This window comes from Hemicordylus capensis, chromosome 1 (assembly GCF_027244095.1).
Source record: "Hemicordylus capensis ecotype Gifberg chromosome 1, rHemCap1.1.pri, whole genome shotgun sequence".
In the NCBI taxonomy this organism is placed as follows: Eukaryota; Metazoa; Chordata; class Lepidosauria; order Squamata; family Cordylidae; genus Hemicordylus; species Hemicordylus capensis.
This window is the reverse complement of record NC_069657.1, coordinates 196,120,203-196,138,058: the sequence shown is the minus strand read 5'-3', so window position 1 is coordinate 196,138,058 and position 17,856 is coordinate 196,120,203. Positions and strand designations below refer to the sequence as shown.

The window sequence follows — 17,856 nt, the reverse complement described above, 5'->3', positions numbered from 1 at the left end:
TGTCCTGCAGTCCATTTTCAGTTGATGTACTTGTTCATCAAGAACAATGTTTGAGGCGGCAAACCTCAATCAAGCAGAAGAACCTTCCATGGTGTCCGTACTAGTTGGCAGTTGGAAAGGAACTGAGGAGAGCAGCGGTGTGAATATATTGGGATCATGTCACGGATCTGAGGTCATTTTCTTCTGTTATTTCAATTGCAAGCTGGACTTGAGGATAGGAGTGAGCACAGATCATTTGGCACAGTTCGGTCTGAATTTGGAATGAATTGTGGGCATGCAAACCAGTTCGGTCAAACCAATTGGCTGGGCCAGTCGGTTTGATGAACCAGCTCGAAGTGGTTCATGATCAAACCGCTTGAACCAGCCCAGTTCACGGCAGGCTGGTTTCTGATCAAACCTGTTCTGCACATCCTTACTAGAGGATCAGCTGAAAGCATACCACAGCTCACATGTGGTTCAAGAACCATTGCTTTACCTAACTGTAATCTTAACTAATTATTCTGCCTTTAAATCAAATATTTAGCAGAAAAGGGAGCCTCGCAGAACCATTTAATTTATTTTTGCAAAATCACTAGTACATTCTAAGAATCAATGGCCATTTAATTTTGATAAAGTCTTAGTACATTTTTCTTTAATACATAAACTTGAAAGGACAGTTAATATGATTATTCTATTTAGTCTGCTGATGATGTTTCAGGGTATTTTAGCAACTGAATTATACTTTGAGTATTTTATTAGTATAAACTGCATTACACTGCTACGTGTCAGATGTATTACCTTGTTTCCCCGAAAGTAAGACCTACCCCGAAAGTAAGACCTAGCAGTAATTTCTGCTGTACCACTAATTGCCCTGGTGCATTTTGGGGGGCTAAAATTAATATAAGACCCTGTCTTATTTTTGGGGAAACACGGTACATAGCCCTACCCACTTGCAGGACCTGCAGGGACATATTTTCAGGAGACACAGTAGGCTACAGAAGTAAGAGGAGACCATCAAAAATCACCCTGCTGCTGTTGCATGGGCACAGCATTAGCCTGAATGTCAACCATCTGAAGGAAGATGGGATATCCCTTTTAGGTTCAGATGGAGGATGGAATATCATTTTAAAAAACAAATCATGTATCCTGGTAAGTCTACTTTCCCCTATTTTATGGCACCTAATTTTGTATGAGAAGTAAGTATTAAGTAATACTTTTACAATAGTAGTGTGCATGGTTTTGGTTCGGGGCCATTGGGATGACCGCCGGACCGGTTCGGAAGTCCGGCAGTCCGGAGGGTCGGGGGGCTGTAACTTTAAGCGGGTGGTGGTGGTGGTTGTACTTACCCCCCCCCCGTCGATCTTCCCCCTCCGGCGCTGGTCCGTTCAAATATCTTCTGGGGGCGGCAGGGTTCCTCCCTGCCGTCCCTGCCCCCGTCGTTGTTAGTTTAGGAGCCAGAGTCTTGGACTGAGCAGAAAACTGGAAGAGAGACGAGCGCTGCAAAGCCTTTTAAAAAGAGACTTGAGGAGGTAAAAAGTTTGTAAAAGAGACGAGCGACTTGCCGAACGCTAGCGGCGTGCATGCGCCCTGCACGGTGCGCGCGCTCGTCTCTGACGCTGCCGCGCCGCATACGTATGCGTAGCGAGTGTGCGGCAGCGTCAGAGACAAGCGCGCGCGCCGCGCAGGGCGCATGCACGCTGCTAGCACTCAGCAAGCCGCTTGTCTCTTTTACAAACTTTTTACCTCCTCAAGTCTCTTTTTAAAAGGCTTTGCAGCGCTCGTCTCTCTTCCAGTTTTCTGCTCAGTCCAAGACTCTGGCCCCTAAACTAACAACGATGGGGGCAGGGACGGCAGGGAGGAACCCTGCCGCCCCCAGAAGATATTTGAACGGATCAGCGCCGGAGGGGGAAGAGCGGCGGGGGGGGTAAGTACAACCCCCCCCGCTTAAAGTTACAGGCCCCCCCGTGCTGGTCCGGGGGGGCTCCGGACCATGCACACCCCTATTTTACAATAGTCAACCGGGTGAACACTATCCATTAAAACATTTAGAAAAGTCCTTTATCAAAAGTATTTGTATTCTTATTCACAATGAAAGGACATATACTTTCTAATAGTGCTATTATTAAAATGTAAACAACAGTGAGAAGAGTGGCTTGCCACAAATAAGTGCAGATTTAAGATAATCTGTTCAACCTTAGCTGTGAAGGTTGTGGCTAAAGGTCTCTTTAAAAATTGGAAGTATAGAAAAGCAGTTGCACTTTTATGGGCAGCTCAAAATTATGTTCTTATATTTCTAGGAAAATATTCTACCTAGGCACTTTTCTAAGCCTAAAGTTTTGTCCTCTAATTCCAAATGGCTCATCCCTAAACTACTGCAATTTTGAATCAAAATTAAAATCCAGCATAGCAAACATTCAAACTCAAAAGTAAAAATAAACACCATATGCACATATCTAAGTTGCACATAATATTAAAACTAACAAGGATTTTCTCTAGATTCTGTTGCTCAAACATAATTATGGCAACATAATAGCATAATTTTTAAATGAGAAGGATGTATTGAAGGAATAGCATCTCTCACAAAATGGAACAGTGCACACACACAAATCCCAACAAGCAAGCATAAGAAAGAGGCCCAAGAAGTTCATAAACCAAATCAAAGCTGTTCAGATCCTAGGGAAGCACTTTTCAATCTGATGATCTTTGAATAGAATTACAGATATAACAAACTCCTCAGACTTGATCAAAGATTCGCTTACCAGAGGTCTTTGGTTCCATTGCTTACTGCACCTCTGCTAGACTCTTCAATCAATTTCAGCAGGGCAGATTTTTGAGTTTTTAAAAAATCTACATAAGTCTAGTCCTTTATTTAGTAAAGCAGAATGAACTATGACATCACATACAGGTTATGATCCTAAAGGTTAGCTCATCAAAAGGTAATAGGAGAGTGAGCAATTGTCCTTTACAAGTCAGGATTTCTCTGAAAGGTAGAAAAACTGTACAGTCATCCCTATTCGTATATGTGAATAGGAAATTGTGACAGATCTTGCGAACCACGACCAGAGTATCCGCGGTTGGTGAGGTTTTTTAGTGATTGGGGTTAGGTTTTCCAGCGGTTCAATCTGCTCATTTGTCTTGGTAACCCTTGCTGTCCCTTGCCAATTTAAAATGCCTTTGAGTGATTTGCGGGGGGGGGGTGGTTCAAAAGAATTGCTAGGGTTCTGTTTTGATCAAATCTCACCGTTGGCAAATTCGTGGTTGGTGAGGCATTAAAGTCTATGGGAAATGGGGTTAGGGGAACCACAAACAAAAAAGACCGAAAAAATAAAGGAAAAAATGCAAATAAAATGTTTTTTAAAAATAACAAAAAATCCTGTAATATCACCAAGAGTCACCAAGAAGAATGAGCAGATCGAAATCTTTTGAACCCCACCCCCCAACCAAAATCATGCAAAGGCATTTTAAATTGGCAAGGGACAGCAAGGGTTACCAAGAGGAATGAGCAGATCGAACCTCCGAACACCCCCAAATCACTGGAAACCCTAACCCTAACCCCAATCACTAAAAAACCTCACAAACCATGGATACTCTGGTCGTGGTTGGCAAGAACTGTCACAATTTCCTATTCGCATATACACAAAACTGCGGTTGGTAAAACTGGTTGGCAAGGGATAACTTTACTACTACTACTTTTGACAAACTACCTGTCAGTTATCAATGTTTATTATATAGCTTATTATATTATATAGCTTAATCAATGTTTATTATATAGCTTATTATATAGCTAATATAGTACAGAGCAAATTAAAAATTGTAGCTTAATTCATGTATCCTCTCCTTGCATGCCTGAAGCCTTGTTTGACAAAAGAAAATAGAGATGAAAAGTTAAGTCAATTAATTTGTCAGGTCAGTCACTTGCCTAAAGGGCTCCCCTGATGAACTGGCAGCAGATTTTAAAAACATTTCAATTATTTTTAATATAAGCACTTACAAAAGTCAAAGGTGGCTGTCACGGATGACCCCATGTTGCTACCATTTGTCCCAGCCTGGTTTCAACCAGCACTATTTATTTATTTTTATTTATTTAACATATTTTTATACTGCCCAAAACTTACATCTCTGGGTGGTTTACAACAAAAACAAAAAGTTAAAACATTAGTTAAAACAAATAAATGACAAATTAAAACATTGGTTAAAATAAATGACAACAAAAAGTTAAAACATTGTAAGAATTTAAAACCTTAAAACAATATTTTAAAACGAAACGGTATTTAATTAAAAGCCTGGGTGAACAAATGTGTCTTTAAAGATTTTTTAAAAATTGTCAGAGATGGGGAAGCTCTTATTTCAGCAGGGAGCGCGTTCCAAAGCATCGTGGCAGCAACTGAGAAGGCCCGTCCCCGAGTAGCCACCAGACGAGCTGGTGGCAGCTGCAGACGGACCTCTCCTGATGATCTCGATAGGCAGTGGGGTTCATACCGAAGAAGACGTTCTCTTAAATACCCAGGGCCCAAGCCATTTAGGGCTTTATAGGTTATAACCAGCCCCTTGTATTCTGCCTGGAAACTTAATCGGCAGCCAATGTAGCTCTTTCAATACAGGAGTAATATGGTCTCTCCGAGATGACCCAGAGACCAACCTGGCTACCACATTCTGAACCAGCTGTAGTTTCCAGACTACATACAAAGGCAGCCCCACATAGAACACATTACAGTAATCCAGTCTGGAGATTACCAGCATATGTATCACTGTCCTGAGGTTGTTCATCTCAAGAAACGGACGCAGCTGGCGTATCAGCCGAAGCTGATAAAAGGCACCTCTGGCCACCGCCTCAACCTGGGAAACCAGGGAGAGGCACAAATCCAGAAGCACCCCCAGAGCGCGCACCTGTTCCTTCTGGGTAAGTGTGACCCCATCCAGAACCAGCAGATCAAACTCATCTCCCGAGTTTCAACCTTGCACAATGAGTACCTCTGTCTTATCTGGGTTCAGTCTCAGTTTGTTATCCCTCATCCAGCCAGTCACTGCCTCCAGGCAGGCATTCAGGGAAGTTATGCCTTCTCCCGATGAAGTTGACATAGAGAAATAGATCTGGGTGTCATCAGCATACTGATAGCACCCCTGCACCAAATCTCCTGATGATCTATCCCAGTGGTTTCATGTAGATGATAAACAACATCAGAGACAATACAGAGCCCTGAGGGACACCATATGAAAGTTCAGATTTTGAAGAACAACAGTCCCCGAGAGACACCATCTGGAATCTGCTCGAAAGGTAGGAGCGGAACCACTGAAGAGCAATGCCTCTCACTCCCAACCCCCCTCAGATGCTCCAGAAGGATACTATGGTCGATAGTATTGAAAGCTGCCGAGAGGTCCAAAAGGACCAACACACTTCCTCTGTCAATTCCCAATTGGAGATCATCCATCAGGCCGACCAAGGCAGTCTCCACCCCATAGCTTGTCCGAAAGCCAGTCTGAAATGGGTCAAGATAATTGGTTTCCTCCAAGACTGTCTGGAGCTGGGAAGCCACGACCCCCTCAATTACGTTGCCCAACCATGGAAGTTTGGAGATAGGCCTGTAGTTACTCAACTCTGAGGGACTCAAGGCAGGCTTCTTTAGAAGTGGTCTAATAATTGCCTCCTTTAGACAAGGAGGCATCCTGCCCTCCCTCAGAGAAGCATTTATAATCTCTCCCAGGCCTCCTACAACAATCCCCCTGCTAGATATTATAAGCCATGTCAGGCAAGGGTCAATAGAACACATAGCAGGCCACACCACTCCAAGCAGCTTGTCCACTTCCTCAGGAGTCACAAACCGGAACTAATCCAACCTAACCACACAAGAGAAGTTGCAGGACACCTCCACATCAGATACTGAAGTAAGTGTGGAGACTGAGTCTAAGTCGGCCTGAATACAAGAGATTTCCCCCCAAAGAATTCATTAAACATGTCACAGCAGGTAATGGATGGGGAGGGGCATATACTAGCCCTCTCACAACCCTGAACAACTCCGCCGGACATGAACTTGCAGATGCAATATGGCAAGAAAAGAATTGCTTCTTTGCCACATGTATTGCCCGAGCAGAGGTCTTCAAATGAGCTCTATGTTGCAATCTGTTGGATTCGAGCCGAGTCTTTCTCCACTTGCCCTCTAGTTGTCTACCTTGCCACTTCAGCCCCCGTAGCTCTTCCGTACACCAAGGGGCCAATTTTGCAGCAGGTTGGAGAGGATGCTTAGGAGCAATCATGTCTACTGCCCCGGTGAGTTTGCTGTTGAAGTTCTCCACCAGATCATCAACAGGATCGCCGGCAGAGCCAACACTAAATCCCTCCAAAGCTTCTTGGAATCCTATTGGATCTAATAACCTTCTCGGGCGGACCATCCTAACAGGTCCTTCAGCTATGACTTTTAAGTTTAACCACTACCACCAAGTAGACTTTTAAGCTGTCTCCAATTATTTTTAACATCTACATGAAACCACTGGGAGAGATCATCAGTAGGTTTGGTGCTGGGTGTTATCAATATATGGATGACACCCAGATCTATTTCTTCATGTCAACCTCATCAGGAAATGGCATATCTTCTCTAAATGCCTGCTTGGAGGCGATAATGGGCTGGATGAGGGATAAGAAACTGAAGTTGAATCCAAATAAGATGGAGGTACTGCCTGTGGTGAGTTGGGACCCGAGAGATGGCTTAGATTTGTCTGTTCTGGACAGGATTACACCATCACCTCTGAAAGCTCAGGTACATAGCTTGGGAGTGCACCTGGACCCAAAGCTCTGCTTGATTTCTCAGGTTGCGGCGGTGGCCAGGAGAGCTTTTTATTAGCTACGGCTGATACGACAGCTATGTCTGCTTACATATGCTGGTAACCTCCAGGCTTGACTACTGTAATGTGCTCTACATGGGACTGCCTTTGTATGTAGTCCAGAAACTACAATTGGTACAGAACGTGGCAGCCAGATTGGTCCCTAGGACAACTCGAAGGGACCACATAACACCGGTTTTAAGGGAACTGCACTGGCTGCTGATATGTTTCCAGATGAAATAAAAGTGCTGGTTATTACCTATAAAGCCCTTAATGGCTTGGGTCCAGGATATTTAAGAGAGTGCCTTCTTTGTCATGAACCCTGCCGACTTTAATGATCTTCTGGAGAGGTTCAGTTACGATTGCCACCAGCTAGTTTGATGGTAACCCAGGACCAGGCTTTCTCTGTGGCTGCCCTGGGGGCTCTGGAATATGGTCCCCGCTGAAATAAGAGCATCTCTTTCTCCGTTTGTTTTCAGGAAGACCCTCAAGACTTATAGGCTTTTAATTAGAATTAATTTTAATAATTTGTTTTAATAATTGCTTTATGCTACTGTTTTTATTTCTGTTTTTATGCTACTGTTTTAATTGTTTTGTATTTTAATCTGTGCTGACTTTTAAATATTGTTTTAAATTCTGTACACCGCCTAGAGATGCACATATCAGGCGGTATAGAAATATAATAAAATAAATAAGCCTTCTCTGGCTCAGTCCACTACAACAGCCTTTTAAACCTCTGTATTTAAAAAAAGCTTTAGTAGAGTGGTAAGGGTTTCAGGCATGGGGTGGAGAAAAACAGGCAGAAGCCATGATTTATGTATATGTGTGTGTGTGTGTAAATGTGTGTGTGTGTAAATATATGTGTGTGTATGTGCGTGCGTAGAAATTTTACTTTGAAAATGGTTCAGTTTAAACCAATATTTCTCCTGAAAAGTTTGTTACCAAAACAGCAACCAAATGAGCAAAAGGAAGAAATGAAAAGTGATCAAGACGCATCCAAACTGACCTGTCTAACACTGGGCCCTAATACTGAGTCCTCTGCAGTCACCTCAGCTTTTCCAGCAACCCAGCTTGTCCCTTGTTCAGCCTCAGGTCCTATTCGCCTTCATGGTTCTGGGGGTTCAGCCCCAGACTGTTTCTTCTTGCTGGTGAGCAAGTAAGCAATCCAGAGAGTTTCCACTTTCTGTTAGTGATTTCTCAGCTTTTTCCAGACCCAGCTCTGATTCTCCTCAGTTCCAGAGGTGTAACTAGGGAAAATAGCGCCTAGGGCAAGCACTGAAATTGCGCCCCTGTCCAAACAAGAATGATGGGACTTGTAGTCAACAATATCTGGAAATCCTTGTTAAAACGAACACTGTACCATCCAGACATGGTTGTTGATCAAAACCTGAAAACATGAGTCATCTCTGTAAAAGACTTAGAACAACAGTCAGGAGTTATGCGAGGATTCCAAGTGTCATTTTCTCTGTCTCATCTCATTCTTTTTTTAAAAACATGACTTTGTCCTAGAGGATCACCTGCCCAAATAGCCACTAGCAAAATAGGGGAAGAAGGAGGTGGTGGTGGTGGGTCTATAAACCAGTGAATGATTCCTGCCTGCCTTTGTCTTATGATGACTGTTGGCTCATGATGGGGTATATGTGCATTCACCACACCAGTGCTTACTTTGACACCAAGAGGGAGGAGGATACATTAGTTTGCCACACTAGACAGAGGCACTTGCAACAGGAGCAGACAGCCAAGTTCTGCCAGGGCCAAAACCAGCCCCTGCCAGACTAAGAAATCATTGTAATTTGCCCATTCCTGTCACAAGCAGTGTGCTGTTCTTTTATTATTGACTCTAACTCTCAAATATCCCAGTCATGGATGGAAAATTCAGGGTCAGTTTATAAGAGACACATTTTCTACATGGAAGTTTCTTCTGTGCAGGTGTTGTGCAGAAACCCATGTGTAGTGACTGCCAGGGGCATAGCAAGGTTGGAATGGGCCCAGAGATGAGTTTTTAAAATGGGCCCCCAGCCCCTCAAAGTCCAGGGCCTCCACACATCCCAGGCCCCCAAGGATTTAAGTTTGATATTTCAAAATAAGTATGCTGCCTGGAAATACATTTCACTGAATACACACATGCACACTTCACAGTATATAGTGATATACATTGAGTACTATATATTTGTGCTACTTTTAATGCCTAGAACACACTAGCAATGCTAATTATTAAAATGGTCCCCTCGCTGCAGATTAGCAAAGGAGACTTTCAACCATGCAGGGTGAGCCTATGTTTGTTTTCTCAGAATTCTGAACAAATTCAGTAAAGTTTGATTGCAGGAGGTTTTTCACACGAGGCTTTTAAAGCCCTTTAACACACATCTCCTCTGGAATGGAGGTGCTGCATTCACATGTTGGCCAGATTGACCCTGAAGTCCCTGCAAGTTATTGGAGAGCAGTACACACACAAGAAAAATAAAATAAAATAAAAGCACAACACATGCTTCACAGTTCTCACTCAGACCTTCTGGGTTGCAAAACAACTTGAACATAAGTGCATTTATAAATGAATGAAAGAATGAATGAATAAATAAGTATTTGTTCCAGAAGTTTTTGTAATTTTCTGACATGAAACAAGCCACTTATAGGCCTTAGATAGTTTTTGTTTTTAAAGCCAGCACATTTTTCAGTCTGTTTTAAATTAAATATTCAGAGACTTCTCAGTCTCGCCCCACCACCCATATCAAAGCCCTATGGCAAGCAGATCCCTATATACGGGGGTAACCACAAAAAGGAATTCACAGCCTACCTTGCAAAAGCTGTGCTGGATGGTCTGGTCTGCTGCAGGGAGCTCTGCCAGCCTCCTTCCTGGCTTGCTGGGGCCTGCCGAGTTCAGGCTTCAGGGAGGCCTACTCGGAGGCCTCTCTGGAAGCCCGGCCCACCCGCCGATCAGCTAAGAGGTGGGAAGAGAAGAGCTCTGCAGTTTGCAGGCTGCTCCGATCCTAGGCCTCGCCGATCCTTGGCTGGAGCTGGAGGCAAGTGGCTGAGGGGCCCTGGGGCTGGGCAGGTAGGCAATGGGGTGGGGGTGGCAGGAACTGGCATGCCCTGCCGCCCCGCCCCCCCAGTTCCGCCTATGCTCAGTTCTGCACCAGTTCTGCACTCTCTTGGACTCTTCTTCCAACACCAAACTTGTACTTCCCACTACTACTATGCTGAAAGCAGACTCCTTATGTATAGGGGACTCTCTCCCCCCTATACATTTTTAAAATAAAGAACAGAACCAAAAATAACTTGCTGCTATAGCAACACCTGGAATAAATGGAGCAAAATATCTCTCCCCCAATATAAAATGGCCCTACGGTAATACATGGCATTTCAATGAGGAGATCAACAACAGTGAAGATAAAGTTAGAATATTGTCCTGTATTCTCTAATGAGTTAGTAGTACCTCATATTAAAACATATACTATATCCAGAAGGTTGAAATCAAGATAATAATTAAAAACAACACCCCACAAAATGAATGTCATTTCTCTGTCAAGACTCAAGCAAATGCATTTCCGAAGTTGTGCTTAAATCTAGATATGATGGCTGATATCCTAACTAATGGTGAGGAGGCACTGAATGCAAAATGCTGCATGAGCAGGGAGCAATGTTCACCCATCTCTCCTTCTCCTGGAAGCACTCTTTAACATGTGAAAATATTTCCTGATAGCCGTGCAACCCTCAGGGACATCTTTATGGGCACTTTCAGGGGAAGAAGAGATTGGCAAAAATTTGCCCCCTGCCCACACAGCAAAACTCTGAATTACAAAATGCTGCAAAGGCGCCTTGCATGCAGTGCCTCCTCTCCATGAGTGAGGATGTTAAACACTATATCATCATGAAAGCAATATAAGAAAGATTCACAAATGAAATATACTTTGTTTGAACCAACCATTGACGTCTGAGTCTGTCTTTGTCTCAATTATCTTAATTTCATAATTCAGTCCGGGTAAATCAGTTTTTAACTGTTGATCATTACAAATGTCTGGGGGGGGGGGCAGAGGAGAGAAACAGGAAAGAAACACACTGATCAACTGCAGCATTGGTACTGTTTTTACGTTAAGCCTAGAGAACACAGAAATCCACGTTATTTCATATATCACCAGATGTTTGCTACACTAATAGAAATACAAGTTCATGGCATAAAATCAGTGTACATTTTAGTTATTTCATATTGGATGTAATTCAGTAACCACTGCCTCACCCCACCCCACCCGCCGATGGTGGCAGTCTCTCTCTTCTTCCATTTCAGAAGGAGGGAGGAGCATTTGCTGGATTGCTGTTATAAGCAAGAGGCAATTCGTGAGATATATATTGCTATTATTATATATGGTAAGCCATTAGTGAGAAGAGAATTCCAGAAGTACAGAATACTGATTTAAAACAGATTGGCCAACCACCAGCTAGCAGACTGAAGACACACTTTGCTGCTATGATGCATGCAGAGGTTGGACTTCCTTCAGTGATGGCCAGGGTGCATAGGGCAGAGGTCTATCAATGGCTACTAGTCGGAGGGCTACAGGCCACCTCCAGCCTAAAAGACAGGATGCCTCTGAGTACCAGTTGCAGGGGAGTAACAGTAGGAGAGAGGGCATGCCCTCAACTCCTGCCTGTAGGCTTCCAGAGGCATCTGGTGGGCCACTGTGTGAAACAGGATGCTGGACCAGATGGGCCTTGGGCCTGATCCAGTAGGGCTGTTCTTATGTTCTAACTACTATATGGGCTTAAGTTGCAGAAGGACATCAATACTCTCTTAATAGAACAATCGATTTCTAGCAGCTGAGTAAAGAAATGCAAGATGCCGCTATCAGATTATGATCTCTCAGTGGAGATGGGAAGCACCACAGGTGTGCAGTACAATCCTATGCATGTTTATTTAGAAGAAGGTCCTATGCTGTTCAACAGGGCTTACTCTCTAATGAATGAGTTTAGGATTGTAGCCTTAGAGATGGCCAAAACACTGATTAAAGATTTTGGCAAAGATTCCTTTCAAATATGGGGATTATTCAAAATACTCACTCCTCACAGTGGTACATGGTACATCAAGGTGGACCATGCTCAGCAAAGGTATGTTTAAGAGCTCAGAGGAGAGCATATTCAAGATTAAGCTTGTGTAACTTGACTAAATGGAAGTGGGGAGATCTGGATGGGGATATGGGAGGCACCCACAGATCTCCCATATACATAACAGACCGTTGTACTGCCTGCACATGCACTGCAGGGGTGTAGGAGAAAGAAACAGGCCACTGCTGAGTCCTACAGGGAACTACAGGGAATTAAATAAAAACAAAAACAAAAACTCTGCAAGCATGGCCACTGTGTCTGTTTGCCAGCAGGAGGACTGTACACGTGACATTTTTATTCCCTTTAGAGTCCCCATTTTTCCATTTCCCCAACTACTCTATGAAAAAGGTCAACTTTATTCCCATTATATATGGAAATGGAGGTTGTCCATAGCACGCACATGCTAAGGTATAATTTGAACTCAGGTCACCCAGGACATAGGGTTTTTTTAAACAGATAACCTACAAGTTTTCTACAGGTTAAATCATATGTGCAAATGTAAATCTCACCTGCTTCTTCTTCTATGTGATCATGCAGTCTTACACTAGTCTTTGGATTTTTATGTTTTACGATCCTTGTTAAAGCATTCCGTCTAAGTGTTGCAAATGTTTTTCAAGAAAAGACAAAAACATACGTTGTAATAAAGACAAACTGGGACTACAGAAATATATTATGCTTTCACATACCCATTCACCCACCCATCCACCCACCCACTCCAGTGGCTGACAAGCACACAGGCTTATGAGGGCACAGCAAGAGCTCTGTCCTCACAAGCAGTCTGGAAGCTTACTGTGTGCAAGGCTTGCCTCACAACACAGCATGTAGGGAGAGGGAAACAATTTTTGCTTCTCTTCCCTCTCTGAAAAAGCCGCTTTTGTGTCCAGGAATGTGTCTGCGAGGGCTGCAGCCCTCCCACAATACATGTTGTGAGGCAAGCTTCATGCACAGTTAGTTTCCTGGCTGCCTGTGAGGATGGAGTTCTTGCTCCGCCCTCATAAGCCTGTACAGCATGTCAGTCACTTTAACTACCTGTGCTGCTCAATTTCTCTTTAGCAATGACATCCTGTCTCAGCACAAGAACCAAATCATTCCACATAAAGGGCACAAACCATAGCTTCACGGGGGGCCTCAAGGTGCACATCGAGTTCCATATGCATAGACGCTCCCCCATTCTCTTCAACACCGAAGTGTATTTTGTGTTCAAAACATTCCTAACCAATTCAGAAGAAACCCAAGGTAGTCTATGTGCTATGCTGAAGTCCTTGCAGAGTCAATGGATAATGGTACTACACTTCAGTGTCTTCTAAGGTCCCTGGTCATGATTTTTGTCTTGGAGAGTCCTCCCAACAAGCAACACTTTGTTCATGTTTTCTTTTGGTCTATGTGTTGCCAGTTTTATTTTGATTGACAGGGAATGCTACTTAGATCTCATTTTATATTTCTCCAGTTGTTATCCCCACATCTGAATGAGAGCTGGTGCACATTATGCTTCCTATGGAGATGCTATCAAAAAACAACCTCTCCATGGGAAGTTAACCCTGGCTATAATGTTCAGAAGCGCTTACTACGCAACACACCAACATCGTGAGGAGAGTCTCTACACCAGTGATTCTCAAACTTGGGTCCTCAGGTGTTATTGGACTTCAACTCCCATAATCCCCAACCAAAGGCCACTGAGGCTGAGGATTATGGGAGTTGAAGTCCAATAACACCTGAGGACCCAAGTTTGAGAATCCCTTCTCTACACCATCAGCAGCAGCTGGTAGGAATACCAACAAAGGCCCTCAGCACTATGACAGTACAGTGTGCTTCCAAACATCACAGCTGGGGCAGACACTGCTCATCATGTAGATAATTTATTGCAACAATCCCATGGTGAGCATAATGTATAGAGAAGCCTGCAGCATCCCAAGAGTGTGTCTTAAAAACTGGTCGGTGGCTACATACAAAGGATTATGATTACCATTGGTTAACGATTAAAAACTTTAAGTGTCAGCAATTTGTTCTCTTGTTAGAATTAATTAAGAACTCATCAGAAGCAAGACTTACTTTTTCAATGATGACTTAGCTGCACATAACAAGATTTGCTTTGATGGAGTATAAGGTCTGCTTGTAGATTCGTTCCCAGATCCCATGCTGCCTTGGTTTAAAAACAAACAACATCCACCACAAAGAATGTTGACATCAACTGCAGAAAAATTATTCCACTGAAACACAAATACTCTACTGAGCAAATGTGGCTTTTTGTTTCTTCTGTTCTTGTATTAAAGCACACTTTGAGATGTCCAAGATCAAGGGCTGATTTTGGAATAATAGCCGACATTCTGACTAGTAAAGCATGTGCGTAAACAGCAGATTCACGTGCGGAGCGGGACCACCCCTATAGTTCAGTGTGTTCCCTTAAACACATGCTTTGGCACAACACAACTGAGCAAGCACTTCTGCCAAAGCTCTCTACTGCACCAATGAAGCTCTCCATCACACAGCAGAAACACAGAAACTCTGAGGGCAGCAAGGGCTGCAAGACATAATTAATTTACCATTAAAAGCTCTTTCCAATACATCATTTGGTATTTACAACTTAAGAAGCTTCGCCCCATTGACATTTTCTGCAGACACAACTCACACAGTCATGCAAGCTAGGAAGAAGTTGAGGAGATCTAAAATGCTGTGTAAAATCCTGTACTATATACTCAGTTGTTCCATTTGTGATCAAAACATGCTCACACAAATTTGAGGGAGGTTGCTAAATTTGTAATCAGAACAAGGTTGTGAGTCACAAACTACCTAAGGCCTATAGGGATTGAGAGTCAGCTGCTTAATCGCATGCTACTTCCCCTCTCACATGTGAATTCTCCCGACTTCCTCTAACTGGATTTGGCATTACAGGCAATTGTCATCAGTCTAGGTTCAAATGAACCTGGATATGCTTCCAAGCTCACTTGGACAGCCCATTTTAATAAAGATTCTCAAACTAGAATTGCACACAGGTGCACTTGGGTTAACAAAGTCACATATTTCTCCAAACCCAGTTAGAGGTAGGTGGAGATAATTTGTGTGAAAAAATGGAGGGTGGGTACAATCCCACAGCCCATTCCTGATCCACACAGGAGGCATTGCATGGAAAGTTACTCAGGCATTTCATACATATACATCTATGTGAATGTTTAGCATCAACACATTATAAACATTCCTATATTATAATAGATCAGTTATGACATCTGAACCAATGGCTAATGTTTAATGCATGCATTTCTCATCCTTCAAATTACTTGAGTGACCAATGATTGTACTATTTAGCTTCAAATGTTTAAAAAGGCATGTAATGTACCAGTATCTAGGAGTGTGCACAGACGGCAGTTAGAGTACTGGTCTGAATTTGGACTGGTCTGCGGTCTGGTGAACCAGTCTGGTCTGGTTCAGCCAAACCGCAAACCAGTCTGGCGGTTCCAGGCAGCGTTGGGGGGGAGGGGGCTGCGAGTGGCACCTTTAAAGATGCAGGTCTTTATTTATTTGATTTCTATAACGCCCTTCCAAAAATGGCTCAGGGCGGTTTACACAGAGAAAAAAGAAATAAGTAAGATGGAGCTCTGTCCCCAAAGGGCTCACAATCTAAAAGAAACATAAGATAGACACCAGAAACAGTCACTGGAGGTACTGTGCTGGGGGTGGATAGGGCCAGTTACTCTCCCCCTGCTAAATAAAGAGAATCACCACGTTAAAAGGTGCCTCTTTGCCAAGTTAGCAGGGGTGAGCACTGCTCCAGGCAGCTTCCTGCTGTGATAGTGCTACCCCCAGCAGCCCATGCGCACTGCCTCGAATGGTTGGACCGGTTTGTGGTTCAGCCAAACTGGACCGAACCAGTTCACCAGACTACGGATCGGTCCAAATTCAGACCAGTACTTGAAATGCAGTCTGTGCACACCCCTACCAGTAGCAAAACAAAAGACATCTCACCGTGATACCGTTTGAACTGGTTCAATAATCACTTCTTCTAAAAAGGAAAAGGAATTGAAAGATTTAGCTCACTTTACAGATGATTAATTCCCCACCACCACACACACCATGAAAAAAAGGCATAACCAAGATGAAATAAGTGTATCAGGTTTAATATTATTTTAAAAAACTATGACCTCTATGGCAGGTAGAAATGCTAAGAGTGTCCTAGGCTTTGTTCCAAGGTTCCGCTTTAGGCCCCTTCCCTCTACAACAAGACAGTGCTTCTAAAACTTTAAAATATACATGAATGTCATACAGAACCCCCACTCTTTATTTTAGGTGATTGGTCTAATTCTAATTAAAAGACGATGGCCAAAAACACTTTCATCCATTGACCAGACCTAGTATACAATTTGAATTAATAAATTAGACTAGATATTAAGGTTTCTTATATATATTGCAAGAACATAATACTTCTGGATAGATGCTTTCAATTCTTTAGTTGACACTTGTGATAAAAGACAAAAAATCAATTAAGATTGTCAATGAACATTCTATTTCCTAACCTTCCATAGTGCATCAACAGTGCACTTGGAAAGATTTCAAAAGTTACTAAATGATAAGTAGAGGATATCGCCCTTCTGAACATTTTCAGTACAGACTGACAGGCTCAGTTCAACTTGCAACTATACTTCATCCTGTATGATGCATTAAATCCACCAGGCACATCCCTTGAGCAAGTCCCACTGAAACAAATGAGAGTTACACAAGCACACACGTTCCACAGATGTTCTCTTACACTCATTCTAATGGCCTCTCTCAATATTAGGAACTAAAAATGCCCATCATTGGAGGAGGTGATGCTTGTGGTTGTAGAAGAGCTTACATGTTGCATGGAAGGACTCCAAGAGATAAATGGACATCGTTTTTTACGTAAACTGCCATCCTACGTTGGCATCCCTATCAGGGAATAGTGGTGTGCACGGAACCTCACCTCCGTGGTCCGGCACTGGGGAGGGGGGGCCCTTTAAGGGTGTGGGAGGATTTACTTATCCCTCTAGCGGCTTTTCCCCCTCTAGCGCTCCTGTTTTTTAAAGAATTTGGGGTGGCAGAGTACCTCCCTGCCACCCCTTCCCCCGTTCCTTGGCAAAAGGCTTCAAAAGCCTGACTGTAGTGCGCACATTGCGCACGCGCATGACATCCATATGTTGCATGTGTATGTCAGATGTGTGTGCGTGCATGTGACGTGCGCATGGCGTGTGTACGCGCAGTCAGGCTTTTGAAGCCTTTTGCCGAGGAACGGGGGAAGGGGCAGCGGGGAGGTAGCCTGCCGCCCTAAATGCTTTAAAAAACGGGAGCGCTGGAAAGGGGAAAGCGGCGGGAGGGGTAAGTACACCCTCCCCCGCCCCTAAAGGCCCCCCCCCGGCGTCGAACCGCTGAACCGGCCCCAGGTCCAGACGGGTCTGGAGGCTCTTAGAATGGGTTCCGGACCAGTCTGTGCACATCCCTATTAGGGAAGGTCAAACTACCTTGTATAAAGGTTTTGCTCACACTACAACAGTGCAGAACACTAAGGGGTATGTGTTGGAGCACCACTGGAGTATGGTTAAATTGTACCCCTGAAACTAGTGACTCCAGTGTCTGTTAACGGAGCAGGTTTTATCTCTACCCAACAGAGCTCTATACTACAACTTGCTTATCTCTTCTCATAGAAATGAATGGGAGCCAGTGAGAGCTGAGTCTGCACAGCCTGCACACACTTTACATTTGTCCCCTTTAGATGCATAATTCCAGTTATGTATCTTGGTCAGGTTAGAGAATCAAAGAGACAATATTTACAATATTTAGGAACTTTTAAAACTAGTTACCTTTTGGGCCAAACACATGCAACCTTCCATTCTGTCTGTTCTTCTGTTCCTGCAATACAGCCAGAAGTAAGAACAAACTAAGACTGCCCATCCAAGTCCATTGTAAAAGCCTTCACCATTGTTTTTCACTTGTAAGAATTCCCAAAAATATCACTAAAAC

The 17,856-nt window shown here is 43.5% G+C and overlaps 1 protein-coding gene across 6 annotated transcripts in view; it reads right to left on the bottom strand.

Moving 5' to 3' along the window:
* The window catches only part of ERICH2 (glutamate rich 2), a 72,111-nt gene that overhangs the window by 32,704 nt on the left and 21,551 nt on the right, over positions 1-17,856 (bottom strand). For 3 of the 6 annotated variants that reach the window (XM_053278049.1, XM_053278056.1, XM_053278033.1), the window contains 5 exons: positions 17,697-17,745; positions 15,847-15,883; positions 13,939-14,025; positions 12,399-12,481; positions 10,718-10,810 (listed from right to left, as the gene is read on the bottom strand). In XM_053278049.1, coding sequence (XP_053134024.1) covers positions 10,718-10,810; positions 12,399-12,481; positions 13,939-14,025; positions 15,847-15,883; positions 17,697-17,745 — 349 coding nt within the window. The remainder of the gene's footprint in view (positions 1-10,717; positions 10,811-12,398; positions 12,482-13,938; positions 14,026-15,846; positions 15,884-17,696; positions 17,746-17,856) is intronic. The other 3 variants (XM_053278015.1, XM_053278041.1, XM_053278025.1) reach the window with 2 other exon arrangements.